The sequence below is a fragment of the Larus michahellis genome, chromosome 9 (genome assembly GCF_964199755.1).
Source record: "Larus michahellis chromosome 9, bLarMic1.1, whole genome shotgun sequence".
In the NCBI taxonomy this organism is placed as follows: Eukaryota; Metazoa; Chordata; class Aves; order Charadriiformes; family Laridae; genus Larus; species Larus michahellis.
This window is the reverse complement of record NC_133904.1, coordinates 24,391,961-24,404,746: the sequence shown is the minus strand read 5'-3', so window position 1 is coordinate 24,404,746 and position 12,786 is coordinate 24,391,961. Positions and strand designations below refer to the sequence as shown.

General features: G+C 58.8%; 1 protein-coding gene across 1 annotated transcript in view; it reads left to right on the top strand.

The window, feature by feature from the left end:
* CSPG4 (chondroitin sulfate proteoglycan 4) overlaps window positions 1-7,069 on the top strand; it is a 28,471-nt gene extending 21,402 nt beyond the window's left edge. The window contains exons 6-10 of the mRNA XM_074601043.1: window positions 2,032-2,230; window positions 2,425-2,559; window positions 2,729-2,883; window positions 3,759-3,942; window positions 4,335-7,069. Of these exons, the coding sequence (XP_074457144.1) occupies window positions 2,032-2,230; window positions 2,425-2,559; window positions 2,729-2,883; window positions 3,759-3,942; window positions 4,335-6,247 (2,586 nt within the window). The 3' untranslated portion in view covers window positions 6,248-7,069. The remainder of the gene's footprint in view (window positions 1-2,031; window positions 2,231-2,424; window positions 2,560-2,728; window positions 2,884-3,758; window positions 3,943-4,334) is intronic.
* Window positions 7,070-12,786: the final 5,717 nt, after the last annotated feature.

The window sequence follows — 12,786 nt, the reverse complement described above, 5'->3', positions numbered from 1 at the left end:
AAGGCAGGAGTCCATCCGCCTTTCCACTGGGATCCCCGTCTGGCCCTAGGAGGAGTAACCACAGCCTCCCCGGCTGCCCACAGGAGGGACTCTAGAGCTGGGAAAACCTCCCTGCTCTGAGCAAGAGCAACAAAGCAACCCAGGGCTCAGGAGGGGCCCGGCTCTGCTGTGTTTGTGCTCTGAGGAGAGATGACTTCAGCATTTAAAGGTCAGGCCGGGTCCAGGAGAGAGATTGCACAAAGCTGTCCTCTGCTGCCTGCCAGTGCCGGGGGTGCAGAGTCCATGCAGGGTTGGGGAGACAACGGGCAGGGCTCAGACCCTGAAACAAGAGCCCCCCCAAGAAAGGACCAGGCAGATACGCCCCAAGCAGCCGCTTTTTGGGTTGCATCGGGAGAAAGGATGGCTGGATGCCACCAAAAGAGAGGCTTCCACTGCTGCAACCAAAACACAGGGCCACAATCCCAGCGCTGTTTTGATGCCTCCCTGCACGCTCTCCCAGAGAGCAGAGGCAACACAGAGGCTGAGCAAACATAATAAGCCGAGTAAGCGAGACCAGGAACCAAGCGGAAGGCTTTAATAATTGAGAGAGGGCTGGGAGCGTGGTGAAGCAGGTCAGCTCCAGCGGCACGGGCTCTCCATGAGCAAAGCCTGTGCCCGGCCACAGTGGGCATCGATGCCCCGGGGCTGCTATGGTCCCCCCTGCCTGCAAACACCTCTCCAGGCTTTGACCACGGGGATTTTTCCTTGGCACTGAGCCCTGGGTGTGATTGCAATTTCACTGGGTGCCAAAGTGACACAGCTGCAGGCGCTGGGGAAGGGGAGCAGCCCAAAGAACGCTGTGCACAAATGTGGCGGAGCGGCAGATCCTGCTGCGAGGTCTTCAGCTCCTGCACCAGCACTTCCCCCATCCTGTCTCCAAAGCTGTGTTTTCAGGCCTGCCTCCCGCCATCCCATGGGGACTGCCGAGGGATTCAATTTCACTGTCAGCACCCACACCCACTCAAGAAATGTTTTGGGTTAGGCCAGCTGAAAACAGCAGAAAAGAGCTCATCTAACCCAGCCCAGACAGCTGAGCAGCTCCTCCAGCACCTGGGTGTTGTCTGGTGGGTTTGCAGGACATGGGGCCAGGCTTGCAATGCTGTGGGATGCAGCAGCACATCCTGCCCCTCTGCCCTGCAGGAAGGCTCGGTCCATGCATCCTGCAATTTCAGGGCATCCTGAGGGCGAAAGGCAGCTCTGGGGTGCGTGCGCAGAACCTGTCTGGCAGCACAGGAGTCACCCCCGTGATCTGACAAGACCAAAATACACCACAGGATTAGGAGCAGGGGAAAACTGTCACCTCGAGCCAGAGAGGGGAGATGTCAGGGCTTTGGGGTGGCAGCATCCCAGGGGGCCGGTGGGCACCGCTGGCTGAGGGGAAGCAGCCCTGGGATGCTGCAAGCCCTGAGCTCAGCTGCATGCTTCTCATTCCTGGAGGGTTTGCTGGGGCGGCTGGTGGCCTTGCTGCAGCCTTGCTAGTAGGTGGTGGGACAGGAGCTTTGCCAGGAGCACGGAGAAGCACCAGGGAGATATGAGGCCATCGCGTACACAGCAGCAGCTCAGGGAGCAAGTTCAGGGCCAGGGGACCCTACAAAAAGCCCTTCTCCTGCAGAACAACAGGCAGAGAGGCACCAAAGGCACAGCCTCTGTCCCAGCCCCGTGCCTTCTTCCATTTCCAGTGCTTGGGGAAACTGAGGCACAGAGCGGCGAGCCCTCACCTCTGTCCTGCATGCGTGGTGCATATACATGGACCCAACAGCATGGCATGTGCTGGCAAACACAGCAGTGGTGCAGGGTGATGCCGGGCCGGGAAGGAGTCAGATGATGGAGGCATCACCCAGCACGTGGACAAGGCACCCTTGTTGGGCTGGGACGTGCTCAGGCACCCAGCAAAGCCATCTGAGCAGGGACAGGGTCCGGAGCAGGTTGGGGAAAGAGGGGGGAGGAGCTGGGGGCATCCCAGGGGGATTACAGTCTCTCCCTATTCCCCAGCTGCGGGAAGGCACCACAGCTGCCATCACCCCCCAAGTCCTGAGCGCCGAGGATGAGGACTCCCCGGTGGAGGAGGTGACTTACTCCATCCAGGCCCCAGCTAACGGGAAGGTTGTGCTGAGGTCAGCGCCCAGCGCTGAGGTCAGACGGTTCACCCAGGCCCAGATAAACAACGGCCTCATCCTCTTCATGCACCAAGGTAAGGCAGGACTGAGGGTGCCCTGAACCCCCAGCATCACCCCCAACTTGAGGGAGGGGACGCCACCAGAGGGGACCACCACCAAGGTGGACGCTAGCGCCATCACACAGCACCCTGGTCCAAACCATGCCAGGTTAACAGGGGGCTGCAGCCCCTCTGCCCCTGGTAAATGGCCAGCTCTGTGCTTTCTGCAGGGCCCCTGGATGGAGGCTTCGCCTTTGACCTGTGGGATGGTGAGAACCTGTCTCCTGGGCACTTCTTCCTCATCAGGGCCCAGAAAGAGCCCCTCATCAGCCTGGCCAAGAAGCAGAGTCTCACTGTCTGCCCAGGTGGGTACAGGCATATTCCCCATTCTCCCAGTTCAATGGCAAACAGGGCCCTTGGACCCGTCCACCACCCTCTGCCCGCGTCTGGGTGCTGTCAAGAGATGCCCATGGCAGAGGCTGCAGGCGGGTAGTGAGGACACAGCTTGAAGTCCATCCTTGACATGTTTTCCAGGTGCCCTCCAGCCCATCACCAGCCGGAACCTGCAGGCAGTGAGCAACAGCCCCGCCAGCTCCACCACGCTGTACTATAGCATCGAGCAAGCACCACGCCTGGGCAGGCTGAGCACCCCCTGGGGGGAGGAAATACGGAACTTCAGCCAAGCCCAAGTGAGCTTTTGCCTTCTCCAGCCCCCCAGGATCGCAAGGCACAGCCCTCCATCACCCCCCACCGCAGCCCAGGGGTCCCAGCCCAACCCCAGGCAGAGGGACCCGATCGCTGGCAGGAGGCAGAGCAGGGCTGCAGCCACGCTGTGACTTTCCCAGCCATGCCCACAGCTGTCAAGAGGGATTACAAACCGCCACCCCAACACTGGCTTTGCCACGGCCACCAGCCTTGGATTTATTGCTGGCGGAGGCTCAAGGAGTGATAATCGCCTTTTTCTTCTTCGGCTGCCTCCCTGCCGCAGACCCAGCCATCCTGGCTGCTGCCTAAGGCAAGAGCCAAGTGCAATGCTTTCACCCCAGCTCCAAGCAGATCTGTGCTACCACGTTTGTCCTACACAGTCAGGCTCTTGCAGAGCGTGGTAAAGGGCTTGTTTCTAACTGTCCCTCAGAAGCACGGAGGTTTGCCCACCCTGCAAGACACCGTGTGCTGTGCTCACCCTCAGAGGCAGCCCGGCCCAACTCTTGGAGGATGCTGAGCAAGCTCAGCCCTTCCTCTGAGCCTCAGTTTCCCCACTTGCTGGACAGAAACATCCTGTCCGAGAGGCACCGTGAGCTCTCAGTGGTGGCTACTGTGCCACGGCTGGTGAGGATCCCAATTTCTTACCTAATTAGGACTTGGCTGCTCCCTCCTACAGCCAAGACAAGAGACCACAGTGCACACATTGGCTCTAGCACAGCATCACCAGGGTTCCCCTCAGTGCTACAGTGTCTGTCACACCAAAGATAAGACAGGTGTACCCATCTCCCACGTGGCATCACCCAATGTGGGTACTTATTTTGCTATTTAGTTTACTCATTGAGGTTTTTTTTATTTTTAGGTGGACAGCGGTTTGATTTTCTACCAGCATGAGATGCCAGAGAAGCCCTTCTGGCTCACCCAAGATGCCATCCGCTTCCGCGTGGTTGCTCCCATGACCATCTCCGATTCCTTCATCCTTCTTGTGCTCATCTCCTTTGAGGCCAGGTGTCCTCAGCGCTCGACGCAGCTATGGAGAAATGCAGGTAAAGAAGGAAGGGAAAAGCAAGGGACAAACAAGCTCTCCTGAAGTTTGCACAGTCCCTCCGTTTGGGGGAGATTATGCAAATTTCATGAGGGCTTGTTTGTCTGAAGAAGACACCACCATGCCGATTTCCTATGACCGCTCAAGCACAAGCTTTGATATTATGTCAAGCAACATCTAAAATTGCATCCATCCTTTTGCTGGCTCTCTGCATAATTCCTTCCTCCATCATCTTACCAATCTAAGAAGTCCCAGTTGATTCTCATCCCTCTCCATTTCTTCACAATCCTCCTTTTTCTGCTCTAACTTGTCCTTGCCTTGGTCTGCTCTCCTCTTCAGCAGATCCTGGCTCTTCCCAGAGATGACACTTTGGGGTTTTCCCTTTTCCCTCAGGTATCTACCTTGCAAGGGCTCAAAAGGCTGAGATCGACACCTCAGTGCTGGATGCCTCCAACCTGCTGAGCCAAATCCCAGTGCCTGAGAGGGCTGCACATGATGTTGTCTTCCTGGTGATGAGGCTGCCAGCTCATGGGCAGCTCTTGGTGGCTGGTGTGCCCCTGGAGCGGTCACAGCCATTCTTCCTGCAGTCAGACCTGGCCACAGGACGCCTGGCGTATGCTCACGGTGGAGATGGCATCTCTGAAGACTGTTTCAGATTTAAGGCTTGGCTGCGGCCCCAATCACAGCAGTCCATCCGTCCTCCGCAGGAAGGGGTGGTCATCTCTGAAGCTTTCAATATAACACTGATGAGCAGCAGCAGCAAGCCACCGCAGGTGGTGAAGCGGCAGGAAGTGCTGTGGGTCCCACCAGACTCTGTGGTGACCTTGTCCCAGGACTACCTGGATGTGGCAGACCCATCAGGTTCCCCAGAGGAGATGGTGTACAGCGTCCTCCAAAGACCCCTCTCTGGCCACCTGGCCAATGCACACATCCCACAGGAGCCCATCAACCGCTTCACCCAAGCGGATGTCAATGCAGGCCATGTGGTGTTTGTTGCCACCAGGAGCCATGCCCCAGGGTCCTTAGCCCTGAGCCTCTCCGATGGCCACCACCCACCCACCTTGACCTCGCTGGAGATTGAGGTGCTGCCTGTAGTGAGCACTGCTGCCAGCCCAGTGCTTCTGGAAGTGCCCCAACACCTGAACAGAGCGTTGGTGTCCCACCACCACCTCCTGGGAGCCGTGCAGCTGGGGACAGGCAATGCCCTTTACAGGATCACCAGGGACCCAAGGTTTGGCCAAGTGCAGGTCAACCAAAAGCCAGTGCGGGGCTTCTCACAGAGGCAGCTGGACCGTGGGGAAGTGACCTTCACCTTCACCAACCTCACCTCTCCCAAGGACAACTTCCAGTTCCTCGCCATATCAAGGGCAGTGAACAGGACTGGGGTGGTGAATGTGACCGTCCGTGCCTCAGTGAAGGCTCAGCCAGGCAGCGTGTGGCCCAGGGGCACCACGGCCCTCCTGGACACCAGCATTCTTGATGCCAGTGAGCTGGCCAACCGCACCAAGAGCATCCCAGTCTTCAAGATCCACAGGGCTCCCCGTGGCAGCTGTCTCGTAAGGATCTCCAGGGACCCGGGACAACCCACCACCCCGACCCCAATCGAGACCTTCAGCCAGAGCGAGCTGGAGCAAGGGCTGGTTGGGCTGGAGGTGCTGGATGCTGGGGAGACCGACCAGACCCTGCAGAGTGACAGCTTTGTCTTTGAGCTGGCAGCCAGCAGTGTGCCACCAGCGCTGTCATCCCTGGAGTACAGCATTGAGCCCTACAAAGCCTCAAAAGCCTACGGTGTCACCCTGCTCAGAGCCCCCCTGGCACCCTCACCCTCAGTTCCCCAGGGCACAGCATGGAGGACCCCCAACACCAGTGAGCTAGGGATGCCCCCCACCACTTGGCCAGGCCCCGGTGCCACCACCAGCCCCAGCCCCATGGAGGGAGGCACCTTCCTCAGCTTCATTGAGGCCAACATGTTCAGCATCATCATCCCCATCTGCCTCATCTTCCTCCTGCTGGCCCTCATCCTGCCCCTGCTCTTCTACCTGCACAAGCGCAACAAGACAGGGAAGCACCATGTCCAGGGCACCCCCTCCTCCAAGGCCAAGAATGGGGCCGTGCCAGACCAGGAGACCTTCCGGAGGATGGACCCCAACCAAGGCATCCCCCTAACGACTGTCAATGCCCTGGAGGGCAAGGGCACAGGTCCCCCACCCCAGGCCACAGGTCCTGGGACACCACCGGACCCTGAGCTCCTCCAGTACTGCCGGACTTCCAACCCGCCCTTGAAAAACAACCAGTACTGGGTGTGAAGGTCTCAGGCGCGGGGGCACAAGACCACTTGGGGGTCCAGACCCTCCCAGAGCACTGCCAGCCACCTCCTCCCAGCTCTCCTCCTCCTCCCTGGGAGCTGACGCCTCACAGATGCAGGAGGACCCTGGGGATACGGGGGCTGCCGGTCCAGCCCACCCGGGAGCCCCAGATCTCCAGGTGGCTTTGGGCAGGGAAGGGGGCACTGCATAGGCAAGTGGGTGCAGGCAAAATGCTTGAGTATCCCTGGGGACACACTGACTTTGGGTGCTCATTTGGGCCACCCAACAGGGGCCATGGTGCAGGAGGGGACCTGATGGCACCAGTCCCCACAAAGTCATTGATGGCTTCTCAGAGGGCAGCACCAGTCGCCACAGGGGTGTTCTCCACAGCTCTCGGTGCACGAGGGAGGATGAGGAGTGGCTCGGGCTGAGTCAGGCTGGGGGATGAAGTTGCCCAAATTCCCCAGGGCTAGGCGGGCTCAGACACTGGAGCAGAGGCTCGGAAAAAAATCTGTGGCCAATGCCAGGGGAATTTAAGGAGTCCCCACCCACTTGGAAAAAGAAAACCCGCCTTGCTCTTTCTCTGCGCGCTTGCTGCGTGTTTCATAAAGCACATTGCACCGGGCCCGGGGGTGGGGGGAGGGCGGGGGGAGTTGCACAACAGGTAGGGTGCCCTCGGCAGCAGGGAGGGTGGCAGACGCTCACCTGGGCAGCATGAGATTGGAGAGCGGAGAACCGGGAGCCAGCACCGTTTTCCACTGTATACTCCAGTATGGCAGAAGTAAACAGAATAAAGTGCCTTTTCTGAGGTGCATCACAGTTTTCATAAGCCATCTCCCTCGCGTCGCTGCTCCTTGCCAGGCCAGTTTTAAGCCCAGCAAGCTGCCGAGCGACATTTGGAGGGAATGGACCAAACTCTGGGCTCTTGCTCAAGTTTTCCCCAGTGCGAAGTCCTAAAGACTTAAATAGAAATTATCTGAAGACAAGCAGAGGAAAAACTGAGCATGGAGTTCAGGATGGGACCCAAAAATAATACCCTGCATTGCTACAGCTGGGAAGCTCATCACGGGGCACATCCTGCTCTTGCAACACCAATGGGAAGCCGAAGTCACCCCCCTCCCTGGAGCCAAGGGGGCTGTTTCACATTTGCGCCCCCCTCACCCAGGGTAAAATCCATCCCACCATCCCTCCCCAAACCAGAACCCTGTGGCTGTCCCACACCAAGCCGGGATATTTGCGGCAGCGCCAGGATATTTGCTTGGACCGCACCATCCCTTTTCCTGACTGCCTTCACGGTGCCAAGTGTTTGCCGAGCGGTAAATCACACCTGCCCGGCTCCAGCTGGAGGGTGCCAGCACGTCCCACCAGGCACCCCACAGCCATCGGGGTGCAGGCAGGCCCACGTCCCCCCACCTGCCCCATAGCAGAGGCGAGACAGAGCACAGCAGAGGCAGCCCTGGCACCTCTTGGCAGTAGGTGCCAAACCTGTGCGCTGCCTTTCCCTGCTGCAACCTCCCTGCCTCCAAAACCCTCCTCCTGCCCTATTCAGCGTGGGGAAAAAAAAAAATAATGATGTTTCCTCCTTCTCCTCAGAGATAAATCGTGTCCTCTCCCCTCTGTAAAATGGGGACGGTGCCACCAGGCTGCCCACACCACAGCGGTGCTGCCCCGAGAAGAGAAGGTCGGGACAACCTCTCCCTTCAAGGCAGAGGGAGTGCCACTGCCTCCCTCCCTCTTCCAGATTAACCCCAGCTCTGCGCGCTACCCATCGCCTTCAAACAAGCACATTTATTCTCTTTGCTAAATACATACCCCCCAGCAAGGGACGGAGGTTTGAGGCAAAGCCGGTGGCGTCCACCGAGGGCCTCCTTGGAAGCAACCGCTGTGTTTTCCTTCCAAATGATTTTTCACCTTGCACCCAGGGATTAAATAGAAGGAACATGGCCTATTTTTGTGAAGGAGCATTGAAAGCTAAGCAAGTTATTTTTAAGGCTTATGGTTGTATTCCCGCTGCTGGGAAACATCCACTTCCCAAGGTCAGGGGAGGACAGGCAGTAACCTGGAAAATGCCAGCATGGATTGCGGTTCTCCGGGGCCAAGCTCTGCTGGCAGGGTTTAAATCCCGAACAAAGCTACTGGCTCCGCTTGGGTTCTTCAGGGTTTGCAGCAGGATGGCGGGGGCAGGATGAGGCCCAGCCTTGGTGCTGCCCACCACCCACCTGGGGAAGGGCTGAGGGTCTGGGAGGGTGGGGGGGGAGGGGGGCAGAGAACAGACAAACCACAACCCGGACAAGCTTTAAAGTTTCCTGGCCAGGCCCTTTGACTTCCTCACATCAGGAGCCGGCACAGCATCATCTATGCCTTTTCTGGAGCCCCCTGGGCTTTACGCCCGGCCAGGGCACAGCACCAAAGCTGCCTGCTCACGTGGAAGTGCAGCCCCACCTCCTCACCCCAGTTTGGGCCAGAACCACTCTGATCTGGGATGTTTTGGGGGTGACAGGAGCTGGGCTGCACCTTTCCCTGCCGAGCGGGTTATAAAGCTTGCAGTGGTTCAGGGAAGATGCTTACAGCTGCTCTGCCAGATGTGCTGTGTGTCCTTCCCCAAGGGGAGGCCAGATGTGCACAGCTGCCTAACACGAGCCAGCCGTGCCCCATGAACTCACACGCCCTATTCCCGGGGAGCCCATCTCCCTGCAGCAGCTACAGCCTCTGGTGTTTCCCCAGGTGTCTCACACCTACATCCCTCCTCCGCCTTCTACCCACGGTTTTAAAGCAAGAAAGTCACACAGAGCGAGACCGCTATCTCCACGGAGCCCCTGTCCCAGGACAGGGACACCTCTTCTGCAGCACCCCAACCCCGAGCTGCAGGCAGAGAACCCGCACCCATGGTGGGGTGGCACATCTCCCCCAGCCCGGGCGTGGGAGAGGGGGTCACGGGTGGGTGCTACCCAGGAGGGCAAAGTCCCTGCTCCTGGTGGCAGGGTGCCCAGCCTGTGAGCACAGAGGAACGCAGGGCTGGGGTGGAGTGGGGACATGAGACACGAGAACACCAGTAAGGACAGAAGAGGGGCTGTAAGAAGGTGCTGAGGGCACCTGGATCAACAGGTCACAAAGACACCCTGTACGTCTACTTGCAGCTTCTGAGAACACCTGGGTCAGGGACTAAAAGGCAGGCCAAGAGGAGAGCCAGCCTGCAGACAGGCTAAAGCAAAGCCTCTGCCACCACTAGAAGCCAGAAGACACCCAGAGACAGAGACAAAGGACAGTGACTCACAGAGGTGTGACAAGATGGAGACGACAGACCTGCTAACACCTCCTCAATGGTAGGAAAAGGCATAGCAAAAGCAAGGACTTCAACAAGTAGAGCCACCCAGGGGTCAGGACTTGATAGCTGCTGTCCCTTGTCCTCTTTGCCACCTCCAGACACCCTGAGGAGATCACCTGGGTACAAGCATCTCAGTGCCTGGCCACCAGACTATCTGAGTGGACACAGGGGCTCACAAGTCCTGCAAGAGCGACAATGAGTTTCACTTCTATTTTGTTTTTAAGTCACCCTTTCTTTCTATAAGCCCCAGAAGCAGGGACTTACTCCTCCTCTGCTGGGAAGCCCCCGCAGCCGGATCCCAGGGCAGGACGCATCCTGGGCCAGTTCCATCAGGAAGTTCCTGCAGCCCTGCTGGGATTTCAGCCCGGCACTGGGGTTAATGTCCTGATTTGAGCTCAGATCAGCAGAGACAAGCAGGGAGAAGGCAGGTCTGACACCTCTCGCATGTTAACAATGATACCAGCGCGGAAGGCCAGCACTCCTGGCAAAAGCAGGCGACACTGGGACTGGAACGTAGGGATGGACACACAGCAGGAAGAGAGTCTGTCACAGCTCCAGTGACACGAACCAGTTCCCAGGCACCTATTCAAATGCAAACAAACAATAGGCCAAACAGGTTTCTTTCAGCAGCGACCCAGGGCAGATAGGATCATCTGGCTTTGAAACCCTCCCGGCAAGCTTTAGCCATGCAAATGCAGGGGTTCAAGCAATGAGGTACTTTATTCCCAGCCAGGCTTCAGGCCAGGACATCCAAGCCCTGCACAGCAGACTGGGACCCACGTAAGCATCACGGTCCCAGCCTTCAAAATCCTCCACTGCTGTGGACCACCACAGGCTGCAGGACCTTGTGACAGCATTGTCCACATTGCTCACGGGGACAGAGGCACAGCAAGCACACGAACCCCCTGAGCCCATGCAGGCAGCCCCTCTCTGTTTCGGGGGGACAAAACATAGTCCCAGGCCTCCTGCCTCCCAAAACCACCCTTGCAGCTCTCACCAGCCCCAGGAGATGCTCTGGATTTTGCTGGGAGCCAGGAAGAGTGTTCTGGGGGCTCCTCAGGAAGCACAGGTCACACTCCTGGGTGGCAGGTGATAAGGAGAGGTCTCCAGGACACCCTACCTGGGAGGCCAGGAGGACATCTATTTCTCCCAAGGCAGGTGAAGGACCTGACCAGAGGTGGCCAGGTCCTCCTAGGAGCTGCCCCACATGGGAACCTCAGAGCCAGACCTCAGGCTGGCTGCTGCATTGTCTAACAAGACTCAGGATCTCCACTCAGCCTGTGCCTAGTGCCCTGGGATGCCAGGAGCCCTCCCTCCCTGCCCCATTTCAGCAGGCCATGCCCACAGCCAGCAGAACAGGCTCAACTGGCAGCAAGCCCATCAGGACAGTACAGAGCCTGGGGCGGGGAAGAGCAGGCTGCAAGCATATCTCCCTGGGAGCACTTCACAGGAGGTGGGGACAACAAGCCCATGCAAGGACAAGGCTGTCCCCAGGAGTCTGGCATCCCCTCACCACCTCAGATAAAGCTCCCCACACCCTGGCAAGCAGAGGAAAGGATGCAGACACAGGGACCTGGACAGCAGAAAGCGTCCCCCAGGCAGCTGCTGTGGCACTCCAGACTTACATTCAAGGCAGACTGAGCCTAGTCTCCATTTCCACACCCAGGAACTCCAAAGCAGACAGACAGGACAATGACAGAGGGACAACCACATCCCACGGCCTGGGTTCTCCACCCCTCCTGCAAAAACAACAAGCTCAGAGACGCAAGCTCCACAACAGCGCAGGACCTGCCTCCCTGGGCTCAGTGCCTACCCAGGGACCGGGGAGATGATCCACGCTGGGACAGCGTCTGCCCCCAGCATCACTCCAGCTCCGGCTGGGGGGAGAACCAGCCTTTTGCGAAGCACCAAGGGAATGAGGAGGGCTGGCAAACTCCAGCCGTAATTAAAGGTGATTCCCAGCTAATTCCCCCAGCAAAGGCACTGCTGACCATGTCCCCCCTGCCCCCACCCCCGCTAATTACTCTGGGCTGGGAGCAGGAGGAAGCATTTATAGCCGCAGCCAGGGGAAGAAGCTGGGGTTCATTGCCTTGAGGAGCTAAGTCAGGGTCACGCTTCGGAAATATTTGGGAAATGCCGCGATTAAAAGATTTGAGCTGGCAGTCTGGGCTGTCTCCCTCTGCCCCTGCTTTGCTGCTGCGCAACGCCAGTGCCCTCCCGCGTGCATCCATCCAGTCTTGCTGCATCCAGGCACGTGGCTGGGTCCGGATGGCACCTCGCCACCATTTCGGGTGGTGAAATCCCAGTTCGGCTCCATCCTCTGCACACGCAGCCCCGGAGCTGCTGCCAGCCCCAAGGAACAGGCATGACTGTGCTCCCTGCTCCCCTTGGCAGCCATGCCTCTCCAACACTTTTGCTAAGCGGCAGCAGGTCTCATCCTGCCCGGCCACCCCTCCGGGAGCTGCACCCTGTGCTCGCCTTTGCCGTGGGGAGGAGCCCAGTCAGGCCTTTGGGCTGCTTTGGTGTCTGATCTCCCGAATTACTGAGCACTTCAGGCTGGTGGGGGTATGCTGCCACTTCCTTGCTGCTGCTGAAGCCCAGCTTGTCCCAGTTGCCGGGGCAGGAGGCACCCAGCACGTCCCCAGCCTTCAGCCTCCAGCTGCTCGCCTGGTCCCTGTGGGACCACAGCTGCTTCTGCATCCAGGAGGAGGTTCTCCCACCCCAGAGCATCCATCCCTAAGCCGGGCCTGGGGGGCATGCTGTGGGGGAGACACCTTCATGGCATGGTGGAGGATTGGTTTGGTTGTGGAGGTGGCTCATGCCACCAAGCCAAGACTTGCTGGTCTGGGGTATCCATGAGGATGGGCTGGAGCTCCCACCTCCCCTGTTTCCCACCTCCCAGGACCCCTTGCCTGCCAGCCGCAGCCCCTGGGGACAAACCTCATGGCACGAAACAGAAACCAGCACAGGTGCTGGATTTTCTTTCCACCGTGGGGAGAGGCAAGACGAGACCACTGGAAGCCTCCCACTGGAGCGGAGGCAACCATGGAGCCATCCTGTGCCGTCTGCGGTGCTCCCTGGGGAGGATGCACTGGCCGCTGCTGCCACCTCCCCACCCAGCCATCGTGGTGGCGGGGCTCGTGGCTGTGCCTTGTCTTGGCTTTCCCACGCGAGAGCAGCCTCGGGAAGCAGGAGAAGGAAGCGGACCTGCCCC